The sequence below is a fragment of the Gopherus evgoodei genome, chromosome 2, assembly GCF_007399415.2.
Source record: "Gopherus evgoodei ecotype Sinaloan lineage chromosome 2, rGopEvg1_v1.p, whole genome shotgun sequence".
Classification (NCBI taxonomy): Eukaryota; Metazoa; Chordata; order Testudines; family Testudinidae; genus Gopherus; species Gopherus evgoodei.
Window position 1 is genome coordinate 25,104,541 of NC_044323.1, and position 26,002 is coordinate 25,130,542.

Genomic DNA, 26,002 nt, shown 5'->3' on the forward strand with positions numbered 1-26,002 from the left:
GGAATTATACTATGACAGTGCTAATCCTTAGACTGCCTAGCCCTCCAAGGCCCCATCACATGCCCCCTGTTGACAATACCTCCAGTCCTCTGGTGGTCTTCCCCTTGATGTGATGCCATCCTCCAGCCAGGTCACTTTAAAGTCTCTCCCATTCTGAGGTATCAACATTCCACATGGCACTGGTCATCAATATGACATCTTCTACTCCTCTTGGGGTCCTCTTCCATCCCACTCTTCTGTCAGAGTAGTGGCCTTAAGGCTTCTCTCTGGAGCCTTTCAACCAAACTCAAAATTAAAACACAAGCCACAACAAAAGCAACTTCTGCCCCCTTCATTGGGCAGGAACTTTTAATCCATCCTGCATCCTCTCACAGGTCTCCATTGTTTAGCAGAAGGCTGACAAATAAGAGTTACCTCCTTGTAGTCTGGATCTTCCAATCCTATCTATCCTCCCCAGGCTGTCTGCCTGTTGGGTGGCCTTCTTTAAGGTCCATTCCAGAAGTCTCCTTCGTCCCTGCTGCTCTCTCCCATCAGAGCTTTTCCCAGGGCTTAAACTCCTTCCTGAAGCTATGCTTCAGTTGAATGCCTTCCTGGGATTCTTTCTTGGAAGTCAAGGACATGACATTTTGCCAGGGCTCACTGCTAGAGTGTGCTTCAACCTCATGGCTTCTTTATGTCTCTCCAGCCTCCACTATATTATTCAGAGAGGAACTGTACTCCCCCCCCCCCCTTCATACAGCCCCCTTCCATTCTGGGCATACTTTCTATATAGAAACCACTCAGCTCTTCCACAGATGAGTTTCTTCTTTAATTAGACCTGGCCCATCTTCCAGGTGCAATCAGGTGTGTTAATTGGTCTCTCAGGGCCACTTTAATCCTTTCAGAACCAGGATGTGGTATATGCTCCATCACAAGTTCCTAGCACAATATGACCCCCATCTCAGCTGAAACTTTTATCAACTATTGTAAATTGTTGTTGTTGCTATAATTATGATTTATTCTTAATAATGCTAATAATAATAGTAGACACCTATTTCAAGCCACCATTTATCTTCACTGTCCTCTCCACTCCTTGCAAAAACAAATAAAGGAAAACCTAAAAGACTGGTTGATTGCTGTTTGGTAAATAGCTATAATTAACAATATTCTTTAACTGTTATGTAGATTCAGAATCAAATCTTTTGCAACTCAATACAATGTGATAATGTGAAATGTAACAAATTAAGAAGTGTGCCTATGCCAGGGCATATACAAGTTTTCAGTTAATTTGGTGAGTATGAACGCCAAAGCAGGATGTGGAAGGAATACAGCAGTGGCTCCTCCATGACTCTATGGACTTCTTGAATTATTGTTTGGGCATACCAAATACCCCATGTCAATAGACAGTTTGTTTTTGTGCAGGGCTGACCAAACGTGCTTCTCAAAAGCTCAGAGATGATAAAGAAAAGATGAAGGTTTAGCAAGCAGAGAGCTGAGGGACTAATATTCAGCAATGCTAAGTCCAGCTAAATTTATGCTGTTAAAGAGCAGCCTGGTTTACAACAAGACGTGGTAACCAGATTATCTCCATTCAAGAACATTTAAAGAATTTCTCATTAAAAATATTTAAAGTGAAGCAAGTCAAAGAAATGTACTTGAATGTTTTTGCTTTGCCTAATGTGTGCAGAAAAAATGTTGCTTTTTTACTTCCTGTTTTAACTGTATATATGAACCTTTGCTTACCCATTAACAAAATACATCAGCTCTCAGTTGCTTTCCTATATCCCCCTCAAACATTAAACATAAATACACACCATCTGTTTCGTATCATGATGGCAATTCAAAATGGCTGCTCTAGTCACCTTGGTATAATAGATCATCTTAAAGCACTTCATTGGTGTTGTTTTATACAGTTATTTTTCATCTGACAAATTATAATACTGTGTCGAAGGAACATGACCAGTCTAAAGCCTTAATTCTAAATTTGGAATAGCTTTCTTTTTTTTAATTTTAACTCTTATCTGATGTGGCAATTTTTTAAAGCTATAGGCCACCCTGGTTGCTATGGTATCCTGCATATCTAGCTAATTTCTTCAGTTAATAATTTCTCAGCTAATGACTTGTACAGCGATCAAGCTGAGAACATTACAATTGAATATGCATATTGCAATTCTTGCTGTAAATTATGTAGCTGTTGTGTAACTGAAACTACAGTGTGAATCACAAATTTCCTAACCATATCCATAATTCAAAATTTGTTTTCAACAAATATTCACACATTTCAATTAAAAATTCATTTTCAAAAGGGCTTATACTAGTAAAATTCAAGTGCTGAAATGCTTGTGGAGCATGGACACAATGGGATTGTGACTGTCATTGAATCAAAACTTGCTTTTGAATCTGAATGACTATTAGCAGAATTTCCCCCCCACTACTTGCTTGGCTCTAATAGTAAAGGACCTGATCCAAAGCTAATTGCATTTGATGGGAGTCTTTCCACTGACTTCAATGGGCTTTGGTTTCAGACCAAACGTATAACCTCAAAGCTTGATCATGCCAAACCTTACTTCCCAGGGTAATTCCGTTGAATCCTGCACTGATTAAACCTCCTACCATCCATATGTATGAAGAACCCTCCACCCACACCTTTATTCACTTTCACATCAGTGTTCAGCTGCCTTTGAAGCACCATTGCTATCCAATGAGTGAGTTTAGGCATAGTGTCAGGAGGAAGCTGGTAATGGAGAAGTAGGTGTCTGAGAGACGATAGGGAATACTCATTGTCCCACTTAAGTCTTGTAGAGATTCCCCAAAAAGGATATAAGTCTAGGCTGTAAAATTTGTCCACTACCTCTCTCCAGAGTGTGGACTTCATTTTGAGAAATGTTCTGTGAGTGGCACTTGGCAAGGGAAGCCTGACACTGATCTCCCAGTGGAGATGGCGGAGGAGCAGCTAGCACCCTGAGATCGTTCAGATTACTGTGACCTTCCATTGACATCCAGAACTCAGGATTTCTGGAACTGGCCCGATGCCCTGTTCCACAGGATGGGGAAGGGAATGTTGGCTCCCTGATGGAGCAATGTTGAATAAACCTTGATATGGAAAACCTTGTAGAGATTTCCTCCCTCAAACCCTCACACGTAGGATTTTCCATGAATGGGTTAAAGTAAGGGGGGAGCAGGGGAAGCACAGCATATTCTCCTCTTCTTAAAGCAGAGGGAAAATCCCCCTCCCCTCCTTGGCTTGAGTAAACAGAGATCCTCCCAGCTCCCCCGTGGCTGTGAAAACTTCCCCCTTCTGTTCTAATTTACCTTAACCACTGTTACATGCAAGGGGTGATCATGCCTCCAATTGGACTGACTACACCTGGTAGTAAGGGAGACTGGTTCCCAATTCTCATTTATGTGTCTGCATAGCACAGTGGACTCATATGGTGCTGTATATATTACAGTAAGGATAGTTATGCTGTTTCCTCCTCTTCCCTATTTATAATCTTGATGGTGTTGTTAGTAAGATTTATAAAGGGGCTCTTACTGTAGTTTTTTTTTCCTCATGGATTTTCATGCAATTAAAAAAAAAAGCTAAAATAATTCAAGGAACAGAAGAGGTCAAAACAAGGATAAAGGCAGCAGCACTATAAACAAACTCTAAAGATAAAGCAATAAAACATGTTTTGCCCTCAACACACTGACAAGCAGAGTAAGCGGCAACGTTCTATACAACATGTGCCTAGTAAAAATATTCAATGAGACCAGGTTTTTGAAGAGAGGAAAAAGTAACTTTTTAGCATATGATTGTGCACAAATACAAAACTATACCTAACCATCCCTGTTTAGAAGTCCTCATATTGGACGGCAGTTTCTGAGGATACTAAGCAAGGTCAAAACTCTTCTTTGTATTAAACACTTAAGAATATTTTCCCCCAGAGTCTCTTCCCCTTTCCTCCTGTTCAATATTTCAAAATGTGGAGTTAAGTAAGTTTGGAGTAGATGTATATGCTGAAATGCACTAACCCCAAAGCTCTCTGCTTTGCTGCTTCCTTGTTTCACAATACTTCTTCCACTAGCCTGCCTTGTCTCAACAAAACTTACTTCTCTAGCACACTTTGTATGAAATAAGGGGGTGGAATCTTAAGAACAGCCTAGAGGGTACAGTATCAAAGCTTTTATTAGAATGTGTAGTTACAGCAATTCAGTTGTTAAGTCATAGTAAGACACAGCTCAGAAACCAAACCAACCCAGGGAAACATTGCAAAAATCTGCAAAACTTGTACTCAAGCCTCTGTGCTGAACTCCTATTGAAGTCCTTGGGTAGAGAATCTTCAGGGTCAGGCCCAAGTTTCTTAAAATTGTTTTTATTTTTATACTGCGTACTAGAGAGTTTGGAATGCCATAATCCTACATGAGCTCTGTATTGCAGTAGCACCTAGGAGCCCCGGTTAAGATAAGGACCCCCATTAGGATAGTCACGGTACAAACACAGAGAGACAACCCCAGACCTGAAGATTTTATTATCTAAGTAGGCAAGACACCAAGGGTGAGAGAAAGGAAGTCGTTAAAAAACAAAGATTAAGTGACTGAAAGTATGGGACAGAGCTAGCTCCCGAAGCCAGCTCTCAAATCTTAACAATACTTTCTCTCTATAGGATCATTCACAAAATGTATGGTAAAATGAATCCAGCCTGCATAAAGCCTAAGCAACCAGGATTTGTTTAAGGCACTAAACAGATGGAGTGGGCGTGGAATTCATTATTCCAATACCATCAGCCCCTGCATCTATTTCAGGCCATAAATTGGTCTTGTTGCCATTGGGGTATCTCCTACCTCTTGTCAGATCTATTTCTAAACCCATTGCTACGTATCAGCCTGTTTGGGACTGGGGCAGGGTCCCCTGTGTGTGCCTGGACAACCTAATCTCATCCTTGTTTTATTTTACCCACAATATGCAACTACTAGGGGAAGGCATAGCTCAGTGGTTTGCGCATTAGCCTGCTAAACCCAGGGTTTTGAGTTCAATTCTTGAGACCACTAAGGGATCTGGGGCAAAAATCAGTACTTGGTCCTGCTAGTGAAAGCAGGGGTCTGGACTCAATGACCTTTCAGAGTCCCTTCCAGTTTTAGAAGATATATGTATCTCCAATTATTATTAATTTTTATTTTATTATTACTATTTCTCCCCAGTATGAGTTTTAGACCATGTCTAATTGAAAAGTAATAAACATTCAGACAATTTGGGCTGCACTCAGTCAGTTCCTTCCCACATACCATTGCAATCTTTCCTGCTCTGTTTTACTCTATGTTTAAGTTTAAATTGGTGGAGGTCACATATAGACACACATCAAAATGAACTGTGCATGTATCCAAAGCAAGTGTACGTTTGACATGCTCTAAAGAGCCATTGATTTGAAAGACTGTAGCTCACAGGAAAGATAAAAAGTCTCATTGATTGAAGATCACTGACACATGGGCCAAACCACCAATAAAGCAAATAAACCCATGGGAGAGGGCCAGGAGAAAGGAAAACTTTGTTCACTTCCCCTCCCTGAGTTCATTCCACAGATTGTTCCATCTCATCAGGTCACCGCTACTCTACCCTACTTTACACAGCAGAGCCGGTATTTTGTGTGTTCACTTAAGAATAAAGATGATAGAATACTGGGGTAAAATGCATACAAGTTCTGCACCCTAAGCCAGTTACTCTAATTCTTCCATTCAGATGGAAGAGGATTAATCAAATGTCGTTTTCCCAAATATGGTCAAAGCATATATTTTTGCTTGACTTGACAATAAAAGATATGTAATAATTTCTGGTTGAAAGCTGAACAAGGTTATTCTGCTGGCTTTCTAATATAGGATGATGTGACTAGAGATACCCAAGAATAGCTGACCCAAGGGGAAGTGAATAGGTTAATGTAATAATCATACAATAAAATTAAGTTATCTTTAGATCAGAGAAAAAGAGAACCAGACGAGTGTTGCTGATAAGAATTTCTTTTTTATGTTATTCCAATAAAAAATACATTCATACAGAAATATAACAATCTTGCAAAAAACAATTTCAAATAAAATCTTGTAAAACAAAACATTTTTACAAAAATCTTACAAAGAGATTCTTTAGATAACAGGGTGCTTCAAAAACAAAAAAAGAAATTTCACTAATAGAAACATTTTTGTCTTAAATTTCAAGCAATATTTTTTTTATTTTTATTTATTCAGCTTGATTGAGGCTCAGTTATCACCTGAACAGAATGTACTTGCTTATTTGGAAAAATTACAGGCATTTGACATCTGGCACAAAGCCTCACCCCATCCAAACAAGTCTGATGGTATTTCACAATTGAGACAAGCCAGTGCAAGTTGTTGTTTTTTTTGTTTACCTTCTTGTTGATCAGAATTATTATGGCTAAGCATAAGAGCACTGCAAACAAGGATTTTTATTTTTTAAAACAGAAAAACAGTAAATCCATTTTCTGGGATTTTTGTTGTTTTGTTTTTGCAAAAAAAAAAAAAAAGTGCATTTTCAGGCATTTTAATACAAAAATGAAATGAGAATTTAGGCCTGTGAGTGCCTTAGAACCAGATAATTTGCATATACTTTTTTTTTTAAACCACTTATCTACACACTCATTTCCTGGAAGATCTGCCAAAATATTAGCATAGTAAGCAAGACACCCCCCACGCCCCCACAAAAGTCACATGGTTAACTGCATCAGTGGATGGTGAGCTGGTTTTAAAAAAAGTTTTGGACAAACTATTTCTAATCTAGGAGAAAATAGCCTTATGTCTTCATTTTAGCTGAATTACTTAAAATTAGAATTCAACCCCTACTGTAACTAGCTCACTTTCAGATCCTCCAATAAACTTGAAGGCCAAAATCTGACTGTATGTCATCTGAACCCAGATAGCATTCTTTTAGTGTGCTAATATTCAGTCCCATGCCATTTTAATGGCCACAGATATGCTATTCCAGACAAGCCAATAACTACAAAACCCAGTCAGCAGTCTGAGAAGGACTCAATGCCAAAAAAGCCTTTAGTAAGCTGTTATGCTAAAGGTAAAGCCTCTAAAAATGCTAGATTTTAAATAGCTGTATCTTTCATTTCTTTGCCTCCTTTATGGCCATATTGGGGTGGGGTGGGGGTGAGGGGAATCTTCACAGGCTATTGTATTTTCTAGCTACATGTTCCAATTTTTTTCTTTTAAAAATATTTATATATTATCTATATATACACACAAACACAGACTGTACACACAAATATACATACACAAGAATTTTTCTGCCCACTTTTAAAAAAGTATTATAGTTTCTTTCTGTATTACCAACAGATAGCTAGATATATAGATGTGAAACTTGTGCCTTTTAAGCAAATACATCTTTTAATACTTCTGTATCTTTAATATGCATGAAACGTTACATATTAAGTACAGCTGGGGTGTGTATATACACAATTGTTGTGCAAGGTCAATATAAAAAAGTCTCAAGGTGGCAGAACTGGTCAGGTATTCAATTGCTGTATGCATTATACTGTAACACAGTCAAATTCTCTAAGTTAAACAAATACTATACTGACATGATGGACTTTTCTCTATATTTGTCTTTGTGAAGGAGGACCCTGGAAGTAGCCTTTTTCCCCACCACCACCGCCTATCATTCATTTGATACAGTACAATGCCAGGTGAAAAAGGAGCCTTAATAAAGCATGCATCACCCATACCCCTGTATAAGACCCCCTGCAAGAGAGGGTCACTTGCATAAGGCACCATTATTAAGGTCAACAGTGCATTAAACAGCTAGAAAACCAGAAATTAGTCCTCAAGGCATAAATAAGAGAAAAATTAGCTGCATGAGAAAAATCAGTTTCTAACCTATAGTGGTTTTATCCACCCAACCGAAAAAATTATTCAGGTTCCAAACATATGTAACATTAGACCAATTGTATTTTAGCTGCTCTTAACTGGAATCAAAACTGCAGTCCTGATTAAAGAATGGAAAAGCATATAGTTCCCCAGAACCATGCAATAACCTTTGTATTATAATGAAAAGTTATAGTTGTGTTATATTTGTAAATACACAGCTTATACAATGGATTACAAATGAGCTCTGTAGCAAGTAAAACAAGCTACTTGACACATTGCACGTTTAATAGCTGCATCAGACACCTAAAGCTCCTCTCATACAGGAAAGGGGGGCTCCCCCATCTCCACTCTCGCGTCCTGACTTTTTTTTGTCTTTTCCTTCTCCTCTCCATTTTTTTCCCTCTAAAAGGTGCAGACACCCCTCCCCCCACCCCTTGGAAATGATTGGTGGTCGTCCCATCTTGCAGTATATTCCTCACATACAAAACATTCAGACTACTTTTTTCTCTCACAGTTATAAAACAACCAGAAGAAAAAAAATGTGCCTCAGCATACAGTTATCAATAGATCCTCAGTAACAAACAGTCACCCAATCATTAACATTCTCAGTGCACATGCTCACGGCAAAGGCTTAGGAGCCACTCAGAAGGTTAGGTACCAGTGTATGAGTCCAGGAAACCCCAAACATCACGCACCACGGTTGCCATGCCGTTTCTTACGTGACTTATTAGCCCTCAAAAGACCTTCAAGAAAGAGAGGTCCTGGAGGCAACTGGGTAGGGTGCAAAATGGCATGCTTTGGCTGGAACACGCATCCCTCCTTTCAAGGCTGTTCAACCCTGAAGCCGCTTAGCCCACAGGATTCACCTCTTGACCCATTCAGAGGTGTCGCTTCATGTGAAGGGCCAGGTGGTCAGACCTGGAAAAACACCTGCAAAGGAAAGGAAAGTTGGGTTTTACATTACTCCATTTTCATTGCTATGCATTACTCAAGCTACACTCCAGGTCATTAATGCAACAGGATGTTTTTAATTGTGAAAATGTAATAGTCCCTCAAAAGAGAATAGTATTAATTTTCACTGAAGCATTTTGTTCATCAGTTTCTTTATGAATGAATCTTCTATAACAAAAAATATCACCTAGACCTGCTTCTCACCAAGCATTATAAATAACTTTGTTTATAAAAAAAAAAAAAAAAGCTCCGTTTCATTCACATACCTGTCACAGTGACTACATTTAAAAGGCTTGGCACCAGTGTGCTTTCTGAAGTGTCTGGTTAACTCATCACTTCTTGCAAAACGCCACTCACACCCTTCCCATGAACATCGGTAAGGCTTTTCTCCTATAAATAAAGCATATTATAGATTATCCATTACTTCACTCAAAATTAATGAGACAATATTCATTGTTTATATATAAAAAACAAGGAAACCCATTTTCAATCAGAACAGTTCAGTGTTTTTGACAATGTAGGTGGCAGAAGCTTGAAGAATCATTAAGATTCTTACTTATCTGTAACATCACTATGTTTAAAACAAAAGGTACCCTAATTGAAAGAAGTTGATAAGTACAGTTTGAATACAGAGAAATCTAGTTAAGGGCCGGATACTATCATCCTTGTTCATCTAGGAGTAGTACTTTACTCCAGGAGTAGTCCCATTAACTTCATGTCAAGATGAGCCAGGATGGTAGAATCTGGCCCAGGAATGTTTTGATTCACTGATATAATTAGGTTACTGTTTTGCTTCAAAGTCCACTGTCCCACAGGTAATTTGCACAAAATGGTACCTTTTCATGCTGACCCAGATATACTAGGTGAAGCGCAAGGAAAAAAAAAAAAATCACAACTACCAGTTTGAAAGCTGCTGATTTCAGTTAACATTTGAGGGGAAATACTACCAGCAATTCATAGGAATAGTTCCAGTCATGAAACAACCATGGCAAAAATTCTGCCACAGTTATGCAGCTAGCAGTTATTTACAGTCTTCACTGGAACCTAAATGGAAATTGCTCTTTCCTCTTTTTTGAAAGTGCCTTGTTTTATTTCACTTCCACATGAGAATGGGAGCATATGAGTCAGCTAAATGACTTCCACAAATGGAAAAAATATTAGGAATGCTGAGCTAGTGAATCAGAGTAATTTCCTTCCTTTTGAATTCCTATCTTCTCCCTTACCTCATGAAAAACATTTGGCATTCCTGGAGAATAACCCCTTGACTGGCACACTAAGGATGCAGAACATTGCTCCTTTCCTTAAGCAGTGACTGGTGAGCCAGCCAGTTGCTCTACATCTCTAACTTCAGACATCAAGGGCTGTAGAATATTAATGTTAAAAAATAAAAGTAACCGTGCTAGCTACTACCACCATAAAAAAAAATTATGCAGGCCCTGGAATGCCTAGTCACTTTACTCTCTTTCATAACAACCTCATATATTGATTTTTTAAAGTCTATGTTTCAGAGTAATAAAATAATAAACTAATAATAATAATATAAAAAAAACACTATAGCATTTTAAGTGAAACCATGAAATAAGTGATACATACTTCTATGTCCAGTCTGGTTTTATGTCAGAAGGACTGGTACATTGTTTGGTCTTCAAAGATTTTTGCTTAAACTAGTACACATAAAAGTATTTTTTATTATAATACAATCAGTGCACATTTGCAGTTATACTTAACAGCCACAGGCCTTGACTGTATTAACTTAATAGACCTTGGTGTAGAAGAGTCCAGTAACACTTCTTCCTATGAAAGCATCTACCCCCACTTACAGTTACATTATGTGAAATCCCCACTTTTGGGAGAAAGTCTCAATTTACTTTTGTTTTTAAAACGGTCAGCAAAGTAAATCTGCTGTCTAAATTACTTAAGGAGTTTTTCAAAGATTAAATAATTCCGCAACTTCTTCAGCACTATCTAATTAGCAAATGGAAACCATTCATCTGTGATAGAAGACCAGTCTACACCAAAGTATCTTTGTACTCAAGAGGCTTCAACTCAGCTTATGAAGAGAATGAGGAAGTGATGTCTTTCGTTCTGGTAAACCTCTGGTATAATTGAATCATCTTTCAATCCCTGGGCTTTCACCCAGTGATTATGTAATGTTATGACAACACTGCCGTCAGGGTATTTCCTACTGTAGTCTCCAACTCCTAACAGACACAAGGTTACTAACCTGTATGAGTGCGCTGATGTGCTTTCAGATGTGAACTTTTGGTGTAAACTTTCCTGCAACCATTGAAGTGACACCTATGGACACGTCTCCGGCCATCCGGTGAAGAATCGCCATTGACTGGGGCACCTTTTTCTGCAGTCTTTCCAATGGTACCGGTACGAATTTTACCTGGTGAATGCAATTCACCTGGCATACAATTCCATAGCTGAGAGGAAGTTTCCTTGCTCAACTCAGGAGAAGAAGGGGGAGTAGAAGTGACAGATGAACTTAAGTTTCCTGAATTGGCTAAAACATCACTTATAGGATCAGAGGTAAATTTAGTAGTAGGTGAAAGTTCCTCAGAGCTGTCTGAAGACTCACTGCTTACATCAGAATTCAAACTGTTGGTCTCTAAGTTCTGGCTACTAGGACTGTCCTCTTTTGGAATACATGTAGTCTTCAGTTCAGATTCCTCCTTTTTCTCACGTGCCAGAATAATTTTGGTCCAGAGATCCTCTTGGCTATCAAATTTAATTTCAGATGCAGATACATAGCAGGGTTCACTTTGAAGATATCGTTCCAGCTCTAAACAGGTCTACCAAAGAAAAAAGAAAAGAAAAAGAAAAAACATTTTATAAAATAGTTTTAAAAAAGGAGAGTTGAGCTTTAAATTTCAAACAGCATGCTAGAAAGTAGGGTATTTGAAATTGCTAGGTGCCTTACAAATTAGAGGATATTCCAGCCATAACCAGGTGATTGTTGCAGTAAAAGGAACTGAAGTTTTCAAGAACTGGGCAAGAGTTCAAACGCTATGCTAAAGGTGTAAGTCAGTCAACATTTTCCAAATAGTGTTCTAATGAGTTAGTCAAATTATAATCCCCATCACAAAATTCATATTTTAAGAAGACTAGTATTGAAATCACTGTAAAATGTAGCACATTTTAATCAGGCTTCTTTACACTTTCTAATGGGCTTTTATTAATTTTTTTCATTTTGCATCAAGTCATTTTGTATCACTCTCACATAAACATGAGGCTAAAGGGACCAAAATTAGCTCTGGGACCAAGCACAGCTACAGGGCTGTATACAACAGTGTGCTGACACGCAGTTAAAAACTCAAGTGCTGTGTCACAAAACAAAGCCACATTCTAGGATGGCTGCAAGTAGCTGACAATCCGTATTCGGGGGCCATCAATGGAACTGCAGATAACCACCCATTTCCTGTGTGTGAGAACTCGACCTACTAGTCTTTCAAAGAATGTCAATTCCAAGTGCATTGGCATGCACACCACATAACTTTAGCTGCTTCCTATTAGTGGTCCGAATAACATAAGGAACTTCAATAACAGAAAGGGGGAAAAGTTCCAGAATAGTAATGTGCTATTGTAAAGGAGAAAGGGAAATTACTCTAAAGTCCTGCTGGGAGTCCCACAATGAACAAGAACTTTATCTACTGGCCAAGAGTGCAACTGTATGAGTCATCTCTATTTCTTTCACCTAATGCCAAAAGAGACTTCCTTTTAAAATTCTGACCATCAGCCAAGAAAGTACTCTGTTCAAATATACATGCAATGGGACATGTAATTACCCCACCAAAAAATAATAATAATAGAGGGGAAGAGAATCTTCCAAGTGATTAAAACTGCAGCCATCAGCATTCTCCTTTTACAATTTCAAACTGAGGGGAAGAAAATGGTAGGAAATCTTGTGCTGATGGGTTTTTGTTTTCCACTATAAGTTAGTTATCCGTGTGGAAGTACTACATGGTGGATCTACCCTTATTGACAGCTCCTACTTACTAAGTTTCTGTTAAAAAATGCACTTATTTTATCAAGATTATCCCTCCCAAAACAGTCTTGCAAGCAGAGACAATCCAATTTGTTACATTTTTACCCCTCCAACTCTCCACCTAAGGACGGTTTGTTATGGTCTGGAGGTCCCTCACCAACACCACTCAACTGAACTGGGTCGCATGTCACTGATAGCGTGGTCAAAAATGGAAGGAAAGAGGAAGGAAAAGCCACACACAATCAATATTTATGTCTTTGCCTATCACCGGACAACAGTTTCGCAGTGCACATTTTAAAAAGGCATTAAGACACAGCATAACAAAGTATTGATCTTCCAAGGAAACACAAAAGGGCATTTATTAAAATCTTGTTAAACTAATATTTTTCTGGCTAATTTAAATTTCTCATTATGTAGATTAGCAATGGGGACCAAAATGAAGCACTCTGTGAGTTTAAATGCGTCTGAAAGCTACTGGGAACCAGTTCTGGCTCTTTGCCAAAATCCCAAATGCTTGAAGAAACTACTTAGATCAATTTCAGTCACGTACTGTTGAAGCTGCTTCTTTTGGGGGGGGGCGGGGGGGAATTGCATACAATTAGCAGGCATGTGACGGTTGTAACACTTTGGATTTCAACCTTCCTAAAGCGTTTCTTGTCTTTCATACAAACAAGCAGTATTTGATCTGGTAATTCTATTTGTTAAAAGCAAACATCACCACAGAGAGTATAGTAAACAACCCCCTCCCCTCCAATAAAAAGCAAGACAATGCAAAAATGTCAAAGGCAATCTCATCTCAGGCAATCCAATTACTGGGACAGAAGGGGAAAAAAACCACAACATGTCCATTAAAGGCAAGAAGCCCCAGATCTTCCTCCTCCCAAACTAAGACTCGAAGCAATTAGCAAAACAGGATCGCTGTCATATGACTGACAACTCATTGGTTGTGCAAAAAAGATTTTTTTTTGGCTAGTCAACAACGAGGGTAGCAGGTAAAGCAGGATTGACTGCTTCGCGAATCCTCTACATTAGCAACGTCTTCAAACTAGTAGCCCCCCCTCCACCAAAACAAAACAAACCCCCAAAACACACCATGGGGCGAAAAACAATTCTTGGCAAATAAGGGGGAGGGGGAGTTCAGATGACAAGATCCAGCTGTAGAGTTTGGACCTGATACAGGCATAAAACTTTCGCCAGGGACTGCACTGGATCACGCGAAAGCAAAGCTCAGAAGTTTGGATTTCACTCTGGTCGTTGCTGTTTTTGATGAGATCCCCCGCAAAAAAATAAAAAGAAACAAAAAACCAAAACACGGAAAACGCATTCAAACACATCGGCCTCCGTTTTCTCAACTGACAGTCCCTTTCATAATAGGGAATGCATTAAAAAAGAGAAACTCAGTTGCACTCAGAAAAACATTTAATTAAAAAAACCTCACAATTAAAAAAAATCAAAACATCTGCTTCAAAACTTTTGTTAATATCTCCATTGCATTCTCCCCAAATGCCCGGATGACACTTTGGCATTTTTATCCACTTATCCTTTAATGTGGCTTAACAACCAACAACAACAACAACAACAACATCCTCGTTTACCTGTTGCCAATATTCCTCCAGAGATGGCAAAGCTGAGAAGTAACCAGTGTCGTGCACAATCTGGAGTTCCTGGAAGATGCTGCACATTGGGAGAACATCCATGTCTAAATTGCAACAACAAAGTCAATTCTAGTTACAAAAATCCAGATGCCTCCTCTATGGGCAGAGGAGGTGTGTGAGGGGAGGGGGGGTGTCAATATATAGTCTGTTTCCAACCCCCCCTTTACTCCAGAGAAGAAAAAAATACAAAAAAAAATATTAATTCCTTTTGGAAATTGGGAAGAAAAAAAAAGAAGCAAAGTTTCATGCAAAATGTAATTGCACAGCAATTAACAAAGTATCCAAATGCTGCCGCTGCTCTACTCTCCTGTGGCTCGCAGAGGACACTTGCTCAGGAGCCTGCACAATATTTGCAAACACTGAGCTGACTGCAAATGTAACCCCCTGCAAAACTTCCCTGTTCTAAGCTCTCCTTGGCCACAGTCACAGCTACAGCCTCCGCCTCCTCGCTCCTCTCCCCCTCCCTCTCCTCTACTCCCTCCCCCCTCCCCTCGTGATCCTATTACGCCGGCTCGGAGCACTGCCCAATCTCTTCCACCAACTCGTTACACCGCGTTCCAATGATGTCAGATCAGCCCAATCGCTTTGCAGGAGGCATCTCGGTCCCTCCTGGCGTGACCAAGCCTCTCCGTGACGGCTCATGCTATTGGCGCGATTCGAAATTCGCCCAGTCCTGATTGGTGGGCTAGACGGCAGGCTATTTTTAGCAGGGTATATAAAGCAGACGATGCGGGCTTGAGAGAGAACATGAAGCCGGAGTGTTTTGCTCGTGGTGCTGGGTGGGGGTGGGGAGGAAGGGCTAGTGCCGTGGATAGGTGCTAGGGGCGCTGCTGAGCTGCGCAGGGAGAGCAGCCTGCGGAAAGCTACAGCCAGCAATGCCTGTGCGATGGCCGCTCGTGTGTGCGCAGAGCCCCGAGTGGCAGGGACGCTCTGGCGTGAATGGGGTGGCAGGGCGGGAGCCCCCCGGGACCCTGCCGCGACGGGTCCCCACGCTGTAGCGAAGCTACAAAATAGACCCCCCCGAGCCCCGTGTAGCGGTGCGGCCGCTCCGCCAGTCCCAGCCTCGGGGCTGGCTCTCTAGCGCTCCCCGCGGGCGGCCGTGCCTGGTGCGGTGCAGCCCCCGGGGCAGCAGCGTCCCGCCCTTGGCGTTTCTGTTCCGCTAGCGGAGCCCGGGCTGGGTTAATTCCTCCCCCCTAGCGGGGCGCTTCCCCGTCATCTCTCGAGGGCTTCTTACCGGCCCGTTGTGCCTAGTGCAAACCCCGGTGCGGTTCCCCCTTTCGCCTACGGTGCGTCCGGCTGGGGCTGCGGGTTCAGGATCCGGGGTTGTCCTTGATGTTTAACATTTTAAATGGGTCGGAGTAGATCACCTGAAAGCCCGATTGCCACGCCAAGTGCTGGGGAATGCCAAGGCAGAGCCCTAAAATGATGAGGTTTTTAAAATAAATGTTGGATTCCTTTTATTTGCCTCTGGTTTCTGAGCCTTTGGGCTGCACCTGGGTCAGGTATTCAAGAGAAAAACTTGAAGACTGCCCCTTTACAAAGAAAAAAATGAAATATGAGAGCCTCAAAATCAGTGAACAGCAAGAGCTGGGGCTTGAAGAAAAGTCTCAGCTGTCACCAGCATTGGCAACACTCTGGCAGATTCCCTCTCTGTCCAACCGTTGTGCCCTATTGCTGTAATTGCAATCATCCCAGGTGTTGGTGCTCCTGCTTTCAGGGTTGCCAACCCTCCAGGATTGTCCTGGAGTTTCCAGGAATTAAAGATTAATCTAATTAAAGATTATGTTGTGCGATGAAAAAGCCTCCAGGAATATGTCCAACCAAAATTGGCAACCCTACCTTCAAAATATAACTGAGGGAGCTGCTGGCAGGGCTTTCTGCAGAAAGGGTCTGTTGTCCATGGAACAAGTCCATGGAACAAGACTTGCTCTGCCTCAGCCTGGATATGTTAGCCTTCTGCACAAGGTGCATCTCTTTTCTGTAATATTTGTGGGAAGGGATGATAGTTATTGGCATGGGACAGCTTTGTGTTTAGGCCCAGATTTTATTATGAGTGGAGGTGCAGTGGCAATAATTTTAAAGGACTTGATGTGTATGTTTTTAAAAATGTGGATTTTAAACTTTAAAGGGGTGTCCAAAGCTTGGGATGAGCACTTCCAGTGTATTTTTTTCTAAGACTAAGTGGCTTCTTTCCACTGATGTTCCTATTATGATATCTCCCATCTATCATTTCTGACTAAATTAATATTTCTCCACCAATTTTGCTGTAGCTGGTGGCCAGGCTAGTTAGCTATAGATGTGCACTTAAGTCACTGAGATTTCTTTCTCCTTCTTCAGGTGATCAAGTGATCTTCAGATACAAAAGCGCCACAATTCAGAAAACTTCCCAATAGCCAAGCCCTTCATAAACCAGCAATCTGGTGATCCTAGAAAAAAAAATTGCCAAATAGTGAACCTGAAATAATCAGACTGTTTTTTCCTGAGGGAAACCAAGAATACTTGGAGTGAACTAAGGTGGTATTATGTGTTCAGAGAAGTTAAGTGAATACAAAAGAATCATATCTAAGTGAGGGCAGCTGTGCTTGTGGACCTTTAAGCTCTGATCCTCTTGTGTGCTTCAAATGAATATATAGCCAGTATGCCATATTGGATCAGACCTGGGGTTCATTCAGTCCTGGTTCTGATTGTGACAGGTACTAGATATAGCCAGATGCTTCAGAAGAAAGAGCAAGAAACCTTGGATTAAGTGGATGTTGGATAATCTGCCCCTTAAATAAGATTAGTTTAATGCCTAAAGCAAGAGGTTTAGTATTTCTTCCAATATTTATTAGCATTAGCTATTATAACTCTAGATATTCTTGTTATCCATGTGAATGTCCAATCTCTCTTTGCATCTTGCTAAATTTCTAGTTATTGAATGTCACAGAGACCTGCGCCCCCATGAAACCTCATTGAAATCAATGGAATTTGCTGTAGAGGACGGCTCATCACAGAATTGGAACCTTATTTTATTTAGCTGTTTTTATACAACCTGAACCCCAAATATTGCCCAGCGAGGGGGAGCAATGGTAAATTGATAGACAGGTGCTTTTAAAAATGGGCAAAAAAAATCTCAATATTTGTAACAACTAATGTTTCCATGTGCATGCACTTCATCTGCAAACCTGTGGTGGGTGCAAGCTGTATTATGTTCACTGCCAAGGTGTGAAAAAAAAAAATGGCACAGCACGGACATAACTGTGTTGCACTAAAAATTGTCTTAAATTACACTTTAATAAAATGTTGGCTTTTGCTGTGCCATTATAAAAATTAGATGCCTGCAAAAAATTGGCATGTTTGTCATTAAATATTTTGGTTCCAGGTTGCAACTTTATTAACAGAGTTTAATCATAAATAGCAGAGGGAGACAGCGTAAACGGTATGGTTAATGGATAGAAAAAGTGGGTAGGTTCATGGCTCCATTGACATCAGTAGGAGTCAGAATGTTACCCAATACATTTTAAAATGAGAATTGTAGCAAGATAGTAAGTCAGTGAGGTGGAGCAATATACTAAGACTGTTCCAGATACCAGAAGGCTCTTGCGCCAATAGTGTCTAGGGTAGAGTAAGGGAATGGAGCAAGGGTTGGCATAGCAGGGACGGGAGCTGAGAGGTAAGGTCCATGATAATCGGAAGAAGTCCACTGAAGAGACTAAAAATGAGGGCAGTTTTGAAATCATGCCATATTCTTGACATGAATGCAGAGGCAATGGAGGTGTTTGAGTGTGGGAACGATGGAAGAATCTTAAGTAACTTAAGTTTATTACAACTTAGTCCAAAAGACTTTCTTCATGATGACAATTGCCATAAAAAAAAGATATGTTTTGTTTTTTAAATCACAGGGACATAATAAAAATGTAGAATCCAAAATGTGAACCAATCTTAAAAACCACACTTGAAAGAAAAAAAACATTCTCACTGAAAAAATTGATCAGGATCGCAACATTGTTTTTAGCTGGGGCAATGATCTAGCAGTGAGCTTAACATCCCTAAGTTTATCCTTGAACTCACAGACTTAGGCAAGTGCATAACTTTCTGGGCTGTGACTACTGCAGTCTGTAAAGTCCATGTGTGAGTATTTGCATATAGTTCTGGATAGGAGTGTTCTTGTGCAAATGTGCACATCACACTGCTCCACTACTGTCTGCATCATTCCTAACAATAATCAAGGCTATTAAAAGGCATAGAATTATTTCAAATTTCAGTTCCTTGCTCAAAATGACACACAATAGCTGTGAAGTAGGTATGTCTGTGGATAAAGTTATGAATCAGAACAAAATCCATAGGTCTGCCAACACTGACAGTTCACCTCAGAGGGACTTTTAAGCATGTGCAGAAAAATGTTCTGTGCATTCTGATTCGGTTTTTGTCCCATGACTTAATATGCATTCACATTTATTTTAAAATTAAATTTTGGTGGTGGTATTGCTCCATCAAACACATCAAATATAGTAATGATAAAGTTTTGTGCCTGGAAAACTTTTCTTCACTGGGAGCGTGCATAACTTTCTGCGATCTTGCCCTGCAGTTAGCAAATCAGTTTCTCCAGGTGTTTGTGCATGACACAGGAAGAGCACCTGTTCTGTCCTCAGTAAGTTCATATATGTGTAGAGAACATATATACTCGCTTTGTATGCTATGTAATGCTCGGGGTAATGATACTTCTGAAAATACTTAATCTACAACTGGATACAAAGAGGTTAGAAGAAATCGGAAGAAATTAATACATTGTAGTTAGATTAGGGTTAATGTACAGGTATTTCACTGGGAATATGTAAAAAAGGTGGTTGGTTGCAAAGATATGACTTACTTATATGACCTATGGCACGGGTGGTAATTCCCTAAACTGAAAACTAGCATGAAATGTGATTCTACCACAGATAGTGTGAATGCTCTATTAGAATACATAAATAGAAGTGTTACATGTAGGCCAGAGATGGGGTTATTCTTCCTATGTCACACCAGGGAGCTCATATTTAGAGATTTGCTTGCCATTGTAGGCCTTAGACAAATGCCAAAGACAGAGTTTAATTGCAGAGATTGCAAATAATAGTAACAAAAAGAGAGTAAGGAAGAGGTTTGGTGAATCCGACCTGACTTTGGGAAACTTACAGAAGAGATGACTAAGTATGTAACAAGACAAGCTATAAATACGTCTAAGGATTAACCAAAGGGGAGGAAAGTATTTTATTAGCTATTGTAAGTAGAACAGGAAGTAGTAACCTAAAAGTAAGGAAAAATAGACATTTTTTAAAAACTATGGTCCAAAATTCACAGATTTTAAGGCCAGAAGGGACCATTAGATCTTTAGGTCTGACCTTGTATAGCATAAGCCAGAGAATTTCACCCTGTTACCCTGCATTGAGCCAAAAACGTGAGCTTGCAAATTCTGCTCTTATTTGCACCTATAATTAGATAGATTCTTATTTTGCCACATTTGGACATGCACAAGTAACCAAAGAGAAAGCAACATTTTTGGGAGCCAGTCCGGGTGTCCTTGAGACTTAACTAATATCCCAGTTATAGCACTAAAACTGAAAATACTTAGAGACAGAGGGTCCAATCCTATGCCTAGTTCAATGGACAGCTCATGCATAAAGCTATGCTGGTGAGTTTGAACCCCAAACCCAGGTTAGGAAGTCTGATTCTGGTCATCTACATTAAATTTTGAAACATTTAAATCCATTTGGACAATATAGTCTTGTAGGTGTTAGAGTCCTTGTTGGATTCAAAAAAGAAAGAAATACTCATCAGTCTGAAAAATTGAGATCTGTCAACATAGACTTTCCATGGTCCACTCTCAGATCTTAGTGTATACAGATGAGGGTCAGCATTATACGTCAGCTCAAGCAGCAATCTGAAACTGGCTTATCTTCTGCCAAACTCATGAGACACAGCTGAGCACCCAATCTAACCTTGTCTGGTAGAAATGTAATGATAGGTATGTCTTCATGGCATAGCCAAGTCGTTTGACTGGCCTCCAATTAGCCTATCCAACAGTGTTGGATTAGCCACTGGGCCCACAGGGCCTGTGTCCAGGGGCCCTGGCCAGCTGAGGGGCCCCTGGAAAAAAAATCTGCCACAAGTGGCAGAAGCTGGGAGCCCTGGCCGCCAGGCAGGTGGGGCTGGGAAAGCCCCCATGCCCCAACCCCGCTCCGCAGCAGCAGCACTGGGTGGGGGAAGGCCCCCTTTCACCAGCAGTCCCCGACCCTGTTCCTGGCAGGAGGCATGGAACAGGGGAAGCCTCCCCTTCCCCAGCGGCCCACGACTCTGTCTCCGGCAGAAGCTGCGGGGCGGCAGGGGAAGCTCTGCTCTCCAGCAGAAGCGCCAGGCAAGGCAGGAGAAGTCCCAGCGCCCCAACGCTGGTACCCTGCAGAAACACAGGGGTGGCAGGGGAAGCCCCAGCATCCACACCCCTGCTGTGGTCTTGCGACTGGAGGAGCTCTCACTCCCCGCTGTGGCCCCGGGGCCGTGGTGCAGTTACAGAGCTTTCTCTTGTCTTGGGACTGCAGCAGGGGGAGCACAGAAAGGAGCAAAAGGGGTTGTGGGGCTGCAGTGGGGGGGGGGGATCCTGGGTGGAATGGGTGGGCCTCAGGGAAGGGGCAGAAAGGACTGGGGCTATGGGCGTGGCCACAGACAGAAGGGACAGAAGGGGGGAGGTGGGGAGGGGCCTCCATTTGCTCTGGCCAGGGTCCCAGGAACCTTAATCTGCCTCTGCTAGCCAGGATGCAAGTAGTTCCATAACAAAGCTATACCCACATTATTTTGTCCTCCTTCACTGTTGCCTGTGTATGTCTAGGGGCCTATCCCAAGGTTCTTGGTGCTGAGATTCTCTAGGATTCTTTCTCTGCCAATTGTGTGAGATTTTGTTAGTCCTTTTGAGAGAATTGTTGGAAGGTTGTGAGAGGACTGCCAGCACTCGAGTGATTTTTGCATACATCCTCCCTGCAAAGCAGGCGGGTTTCAGCCTGAGTGAAAGCAGTGCCTGAGCTCTAGCCAAGTAATCTAGCCAGGGTTTAAAGCATTCAAACATGGTAGGGGTAATCAATTATTTTTTGTCAGGGTGCAAATTTCTTGGTCAAGGTCCAGACTCCAGAAGAAGGAATACAAAAATAATAATAAGGATAATAGTATGTAAATAAAAAGATTTCACGGTCCATTCAAAAGCATCCGGCAATCTGGATTTGGCCCGTGGTCCGCCTATTGACTACCCTGAGGTTTGTCTTTGTGGATGGTAGGAGGAGCTGGGAGATAACCTCGGTAAGAGCTTGGGTTAACTGTGCAGTGAAGATGTACCAAAATAGCTTTTTCTTTTCAGTATAGGTGGTTTTCTGTGATTAGCCAGAACTGAGAAAAAAATTGTTGAGTTTTGCTTTGAAAGTGACATGTAAAGGAAAAATAAAAAAGGGGTTGTGCCTTTTTTAGTACTTTATGGTGGATAAAGATGACCTGAAATGTCGAGTTATTTATTTACTTTGTTTTTTTCTGCATTTTTGATTTGAAATCTCAGAAATGTCAAATCTCACATCTTACTTGTTTTTCTGTCAGTCTCTTTTGGATGACTCAGAAATGTGGTTCAGGAGTTTAATCGAAAGATTTACGGTGTTGATTACTTAACAATGAGAGGATTTCATCTACGTGTTGAATGAAATAGATGTTAACAAACAAACCTGTTGTGTCTTTTTCCCTTTACACAACAAGATTAATATGAAGAAATCACAAGGGCATGGCTGGGTATCAAATAACCCTAAATAAATACCAATAGCCCTAATCAAATATAAACATGTAAAGCCTAACCACATATATATGGCTACTCTGGTGTGTTTCTGGCAGCTTCTAAAACACAGAAAAGTGAGCTCCAGTAGTTGGCTCACAAACTATTTTAAAGAGTTAAACAATATGAATAAAAATCATATCTTCTTTAAATTTATCAGGTTTTGCGTCCTTGGTATCTGTGATGTCATAATCCTACTAGTTCTCCAGTTGTCCCTAGATTCTTCCAGTGTAGACAAGACCTACATTTCTAATGTGAAAATAGTTTCCAGTGGCAATGGGTCAGGGGAGACTTTCAGTTTTTTGGATACAGCAATGAGTTTAAAAAAAGAAAAGAAAAGAAAGCAAACTTTCTTTGCAAATCACCTTTAGAGGAGACATTAACCTCAAGGTAAGCAAACATTCCCTAAAGAAATATAGAATGTATGCAGCTGGAACCATCCTGATGCCAGGACACTGATGCTTCAATAATACAGACCTCTCAGACTGCTTTCAGAAGAGTTTGGAACCACTGCAAAATGAGGGTTCGAAAGTTTGGCCTGACAGACAGAGGGAACTGGAGACCCTGGATTGCACTGGTTCTTCACCCATATGGAGTATTTTTTGAATTTTAATGCAGCTGCTTTTTCCCTTACGCCTTCGCAAGCTACTATTAATGCCCCCTAGTTAATACACCACTAAACTAAGAATGGAAATACAGGAAAATTCTGCAACCAGTGAGGGAGGGAGCCAGAAGTCAGGTTGATTGTTTTCCTAAGCAGTGTGAGACCAGAAGGCTACTGAGTACACCTGGACTGTCTCAATAGTTGCTTGTGCCTGTCCAAGTGAGGCTCATGAAACCTTGTTGAGTTAGACCATAGCCTGGATCACCAAAAGAAGAATGTAAAGAAATATTTCATGCCAGTGATGCCAATTACACAATGGAATTATTTGCTTGGGGTGATTGTGAAATTGCCATCACTGGAAAGTAGTCAAGGTAAGACTAGACAGGGAAACAATGAAGACTGTGGACATCTCTGATTAGAGTCACATAGTTATACACGGGATGAACTACGTGACCCAAGAGATATTTTACGACTCTAATATCTATGACTATGACCCCTCAAGATGAAGATTGTAATTTTTGTCATGAGTAAATTCCTTTTGATGCAATACACCTTTTCATAACAGGTTAAAAAACTACTGCTGCAGCAATAGAAATCCTTGCTATTCACAAGGTATGAGATGGTCTTCCTTGTCCTCACAACTTTGCATGTGGCTTTTGCATCACAGCACACCACAGAGCATTCTGGCTGTGTCTCTCCTCATTATGCAAAGTGTGCGGCAGCTCTGGTTTTTCCCCTCTCAACAAAAGCTGCAAAATTAAATACAAATTCTAATGTAGATGTAAAATAAAATGTGTCCTTATAGTAACATTCTCTTCTTTGGGCTATAAAGAACAAACACAGTTGACGTTAAAGAGTAGATGCTTCTGATCTCATTTACACTGGTGTAAATGCAGAGCAACTCCATTGGCTTCAAAAGCTCAAGAGGGAAAAAAGAAATAGTAAGGGAGTGACTTGGTGGAATTATTCTGGATTGACAGGTAAAATGCCAACTGCATGGTTACTCTGAGTAAAGTATTACTATTTATGTTATGGTAGCACCTAGATTCCACAACTGAGATTAAGGTCCCAATTAATGTATTAATTATTCCTTTTATGATGCACTTCTAATCTTCATAAATACATGAGCGAGATAGATGCTTCCCTAAATACATATAGTGTCTGGTATTATTATTTCTTTCTATTACAGTAGCACTTAGAGTCCTCAACTATCCTTGAGGATCCATTGTGCTAGGCCACATCCAGACTAGGTATTAAAATCGATTTTAGATACGCAACTTCAGCTACGGGAATAACATAGCTGAAGTCGAATTTCTAAAATCGAGGTACTCACCAGTCTGGACGGCGCGGCATCGATGTCCGCGGCTCTCCGTGTCGATTCCGGAACTCCGCGTTGATGGAGTTCCGGAATCGATGTAAGCGCGCTCGGGGATCGATACACTGCGTCCAGACTAGACGCGATATATCGATCCCCGAGCAATCGATTTTAACCTGCCGATGCCGCGGGTTAGTCTGGACGTGGGCCTAGACACTGTACTGACACATACCAAGAGACAGTTCCTTCCCCAAAGAGCTTACATTCTGCAGAAGGTGGGGGGGGGAGGGAGGGAGGGGTTATTATCCTCGTTATTGAGTTGGGGAATTGAGGCATAAAAATATCAAGTGACTGGCTCAAAGTCACACAGGCAAGAAATGAACGCAGATCTCCTGACTCCCAGTGGAGTGCCTTAATCATAAAACCATCTTGACTGGCTTTTGGATGCAACCAGACTACTAACCCGCTTCATTTGAATCTACAGCCTTATGGAGCCTTTATTCATTTTATTTTTCATTTCCTAGCTGGCAATTTCATGAGCCTTCTTAAAGCTGTGTCCTTTTCCCTGTAGGTAATTTCTCGGAAGGGCATGGGTCCTTAGAGGATCTTTAGGAAAGCGTTGCCTATCTTCTTTTGAGCTAGATGCTATATGATCTTCACCTGCTGCTGTAAATTGGCTGTGAGTGTACAGTAACGTCACATGTCAGTTTGGCCTACCCACTTTCAGCTGTCACCAGCCTCCACTGGGTATATGCTTCCCGCCCTTCCCTTCATTGTTAGAAGAAACAATTTCTAGATGGTTTTTGACAGGTGGAAATTCCCTGCATTTTAAGTGAGTGTTTGTTGAGAGTAAACACTGGAGGAAATACATCAGGCAAGTGATTATTTTCAAGAGGAAACAATTAATTTAATATTCATATATAAAAACCTAAATCTATCCTTTTCTCTATGGGCTTGTGAAAATGATTCATGTGGAAATATGTTTTAATGTCACTTGGCCTTAATTTAGAAATCATGGATTGAGAAGCATGATGGAACTAGACAATTAGATTATTTGAAGCATAAATGCATTTCCTTGTTGCTTTAAATTCAGAAAAAAAAAATCTTTAACCAGCTGATGTTTTTCTAGTATCATCTGATTTAATATCTAGTGACTAAATCACACTTCTGTTCTGAAAGATTGCTGATGGCTACTGGGAAAGAACACACTGTTTAGAGATAATTCTGCCTATATGCTGTAGCTCTGTCTGTATTTTTGGTACATTTTTTTTTTGTTAGGGATATATTCAGGAAAACAGGATCTTTGTTTGAAGAGTTTGTCTACACTTCTTGTGTATTCTCCACCTGAAGCCAGAATCTATCAAAATTACTGTGGAAGTTATCTGATCCAAAACATTTCACATATGAAAAAGACTAGCCACAAACCCTGTAAACATTCATTACACACACGAGTAACTTGATTTGTGAGTAGTTCCAGTGGAGCTAAGTGCTTGCTGAATGTTTATATTATGTTAGCATCTATAAGCCACAACCACATTGGGCCCCATTGTGCTAGGTGCTGTATGAACATATAATAAACAACAGCCCCTGACCCTAAAAGATTATGTTAAACATGACATTAGTTAGGGCTAAGTGGGCCCTGTATGGTGTATTCCTGCAGCTAATTATTTCAAGGTCCAAAATATTAATAATTATTATGCATTTCTCAGTTTTATAAATGTTTCCGTAAGTATATTCAGTGGCTAATTTTTAATATTTCGTTTTTATGACAGTGAATCTAGACCTAGAGCCCTCAACTGACAGGGAAGGCCATTGTGTTAGGCACTGTAAAAGTATG

At 40.6% G+C, this 26,002-nt stretch overlaps 1 protein-coding gene across 1 annotated transcript; it reads right to left on the bottom strand.

Moving 5' to 3' along the window:
- Nucleotides 1-6,308: 6,308 nt before the first annotated feature.
- Nucleotides 6,309-14,887, bottom strand: KLF6 (Kruppel like factor 6). Its single transcript, XM_030550143.1, has 4 exons — nt 14,374-14,887; nt 11,012-11,585; nt 9,054-9,177; nt 6,309-8,766 (listed from the first exon to the last, which is right to left on the bottom strand). The coding sequence occupies exons 1-4, from the start codon at nt 14,473-14,475 to the stop codon at nt 8,715-8,717; spliced, it is 852 nt and encodes a 283-aa protein (XP_030406003.1). The 5' UTR covers nt 14,476-14,887; the 3' UTR covers nt 6,309-8,714.
- Nucleotides 14,888-26,002: the final 11,115 nt, after the last annotated feature.

What these genes read in the sequence shown, in the direction of transcription:
- KLF6 (XM_030550143.1), bottom strand. Translation starts at nt 14,475, where the DNA reads ATGGATGTTCTCCCAATGTGCAGCATCTTCCAGGAACTCCAGATTGTG. An exon ending in TGGAGGAATATTGGCAACAG is followed by an intron (nt 11,586 to 14,373) that starts GTAAACGAGGAT and finishes TTTCTTTGGTAG; the next exon opens with ACCTGTTTAGAGCTGGAACG. An exon ending in ACATCAGCGCACTCATACAG is followed by an intron (nt 9,178 to 11,011) that starts GTTAGTAACCTT and finishes CTTTATTTATAG; the next exon opens with GAGAAAAGCCTTACCGATGT.